We start from the raw sequence: 3097 nt of genomic DNA on the forward strand, positions 1-3097 counted from the left end.
GTACAAGGGGCTGGGGATCGAGCCGGCGCTGTCTACAGCATTCCACCTTCAGACGGACGGCCAGACTGAGCGCTGGAATCAGGAGATCGAACAGTACCTGCATGCCTTCACAAGCCACAGGCAGGATGATTGGGCAAAGCAGTTGCCGCTCGCGGAGTTCGCACTGAACAACCGAGTTCACTCCGCGACTGGGCACTCCCCATTCTTCCTGCATCAAGGGTACAATCCTGAAATCCAAGTGCGGATCAATCCGATGTCGGCGATGCCTGCGGCCGCTAATCGTCTCAAGATCCTGAAGGAGATTCGCGATGACACACGCTCTGCGCTCGAGCTGTCAGCCGAGCGCATGAAGGTGTACTACGATAAGCACGTGCAGGAGGCACCGGTCTTTGCGCCGGGGGACAAGGTCTGGCTTGATGCCCGGAACCTTAAGCTAAAACAGCTGAGCAAGAAGCTTAGTCCCAAGCGCCTTGGACCCTATGCCGTGCGGCGAAAGCTCGGAGACCTGGATTATGAATTAATCCTGCCGAAATCGGTGCCGGTACACCCGGTGTTTCATGTCTCCTTGCTTAGCAAGTACACGCGTAGCGATATCCCAGGCCGGGAGCCGGAGGAGCCGCCTGCAATCGAGGTTGAGGGCGACGAGGAGTACAAGGTTGAGCGGATCAAGGATTCGAGGATCTTCCGGCGTCAGCTGCAGTACCTCGTCAAGTGGAAGGGTTATGACAATTCGCATACGTCATGGGAACCGGCGCGCAATGTTGCCAATGCGCCGGCCCTCATAGCCGACTTCCACCGGAAGAACCCGAACGCCCCTCGCCGCCTCAATGCTGCTACTTTTGGTGGTCTCAACTTTCAGCCAATGCCTTCGCCGCTGACTGAAGCACGTTGCCGCTCCGGGTGGGAGATGGGCAAGGGCGCCTCGCATGAGGTCATGCGCCGTTGAGGGGGGGGTAATGTCACGAGTTGGTACGGCGCCTAGCCGTTTTTTAATTTTTCCTTTTCGCGGGCTCGAACCCGCGACCTCTGTACTACCTGCCTGATATGGACGCATCGTTATCTACTGTACGATTAGATTAGATAGGACGGCAGTGCACGGCACAGCTCGGGCTCCGCTGACACAGCCGCTCTGACTCACCGGCCCCCGGGGCCGCGTCAGCATGCTGCGCACAGACCAGCTGCGCACGGACCAACGCGCACAGCCTGCCCTAATCTCCCCATGTATATAAGCCGGCCTCTGCTGCCCTAGGGACCTCAGTTTCGACCTCTTGTCCCTAGGTCAGTAAGCCCTCATTTGTATTCTTTCTTACCCTACTAACTAATATACTTTCTTGTCCCTAGCCTTAGGTTTGAGCCTAGCTCACCATCGCTTCGGTAAGAACCAAGTCGAACACCCCCAGCGCCTTGTTTGGTTTTCCTCTGTCGCTTGACCCTAAGTCGCGACATTAGGTCGAAACTCCTCACCGCTGCCGGCGTTCACCGGAACACACTCACTTTCTCCTTTCCTATAGGTCGGGTGGTGCGCACCCTTACTATACTTTACTATACTTAGATAGCCTACGATACATCGCCACCACTTAAGGGACGAACTCTTCAGTATCTGCACTTCAGTGGGCGGTACTTGTCCTCACGGACGCGTGGCTTAGGTTCCTGCTGCATACTAGCCAAAAGCAGTACTGGGCCCCACGTGAACTGCGAACCTTAGTGTCTTCTCGGGCGCCGTAGGTGTAAGCTAGTATAGCACGGCCTTTCGTAATACGCGCACCTCCCCTTCCTCCCCCCCATCACCGTGGCTGACGAATTCTTCGACTGCTCTCGAATTGAGCACGCCTTCGACACCCAGGAGCAAGTCGACGTCTCCCACGACAACCCCGAAAGCAACGGGAATCAAGCTCCCTTCCTCATCTGTGATCGACAACCGTGCCAGCCCTTCGATACGCTGGCACCTCGAGATCCACATCTCGCCACGTCACTCCCGTCCCTTCCCGACCTGCCTCCTCTGGCACCCGCATCCCCCAACCTGTTGCCCGTACAGGTCAAGAGCGAGGAGATCCCGATCTCCCTTGAAGAACTGAGGCAGTTGCACAGCCTCCAGCGACCCCTTAAGCGATCCCCCAGCCCTCCCTGGGGCTGCGGTTGGAAAGGCCTCCCAAGACCAAGCCCAGCGACACTCCACCGCATTCTTGGGCCAGCTCGTCGTCAGTGGTCACCGCCTCGCCTTCAGTCCCTATCTTATGTAACCCCGCCCCCGGACTTCCTCCATCGCCTTCACCGCCGTCGCCGCCACGAGGCCGCACAAGCACTCGTTCCTCGCGAAGTTCGCCCGGTGGACAGTCACAACAGCCGTCTTCGCCCGCGGGCAGTCCTCTGTCCCCCTCGTCGCCGGTAATGTCCTCGCCAGCGTCCCCCCCTGATAAGGACACCCTAAAACTCCTCCTCCCCCTCCAATACGATGGCAAAACCGTCATTGAGTGCGACAGGTTTCTGTCGCAACTTCGCATCTATTGGCTGGTTAACACGTCGTTAACCACCATCGAACTTAAAGTGCAGGTTGCGCTAAGCCTGCTTGACAGTGACGCCCGCACCTGGGCCACTCCATACTTCGCCCAGCTCGTATCGGTGCAACTCGGTGTCCAGGGAGTGACGACCCCTTTCGCAAATGAGGCAGCCTTTACCATGGCTTTCAGAGCCCGCTTCGGCAACCTCAATGATGAGGCAGTGGCCCAGGTAGAACTGGCCAAACTCTGCGCGGACAAGTCAGTCCGCGAAAAACGCACTGCTGCGGAGTTCTCCGCGCTGTTCAAAGGTCCGGCGGACCGCTCCGGGTACGGCGACCTGGAGCTACGCGACAAGTACTTGAGCGGCATCCCCTCCCGCGTCTACCGCAAATCGAGCTCGAAACGTTCACTACGTGGAAAGACGCTGACAAGCACGCCATGGAGGTCGAGCAGATCCTCGACATCAGCCGGGCCCGTCAGCCCGAACTGAACAACTTCTTCTCGGCCCGAGGTCAGGGGTGCGGAGGGGCACGTGGTGGTGCACCCACGTCACACGCAGCTTCGGCCAGCATCAATGCGGCCGTCGGAAAAGGAAACTT

General features: G+C 58.3%; 1 protein-coding gene across 1 annotated transcript; it reads right to left on the reverse strand.

The window, feature by feature from the left end:
- Positions 1–2102: 2102 nt before the first annotated feature.
- Positions 2103–2867, reverse strand: POSPLADRAFT_1153302 (hypothetical protein; the record flags this gene model as incomplete). The annotated part of the gene is made up of 3 exons (XM_024486734.1): positions 2103–2501; positions 2586–2744; positions 2778–2867. 3 exons carry the CDS (start codon positions 2865–2867, stop codon positions 2103–2105), a joined length of 648 nt encoding a protein of 215 aa, XP_024335290.1.
- Between the last annotated feature and the right edge of the window lie 230 nt (positions 2868–3097).

This window comes from Postia placenta (assembly GCF_002117355.1).
Source record: "Postia placenta MAD-698-R-SB12 unplaced genomic scaffold POSPLAscaffold_14, whole genome shotgun sequence".
In the NCBI taxonomy this organism is placed as follows: domain Eukaryota; kingdom Fungi; phylum Basidiomycota; class Agaricomycetes; order Polyporales; family Adustoporiaceae; genus Rhodonia; species Rhodonia placenta.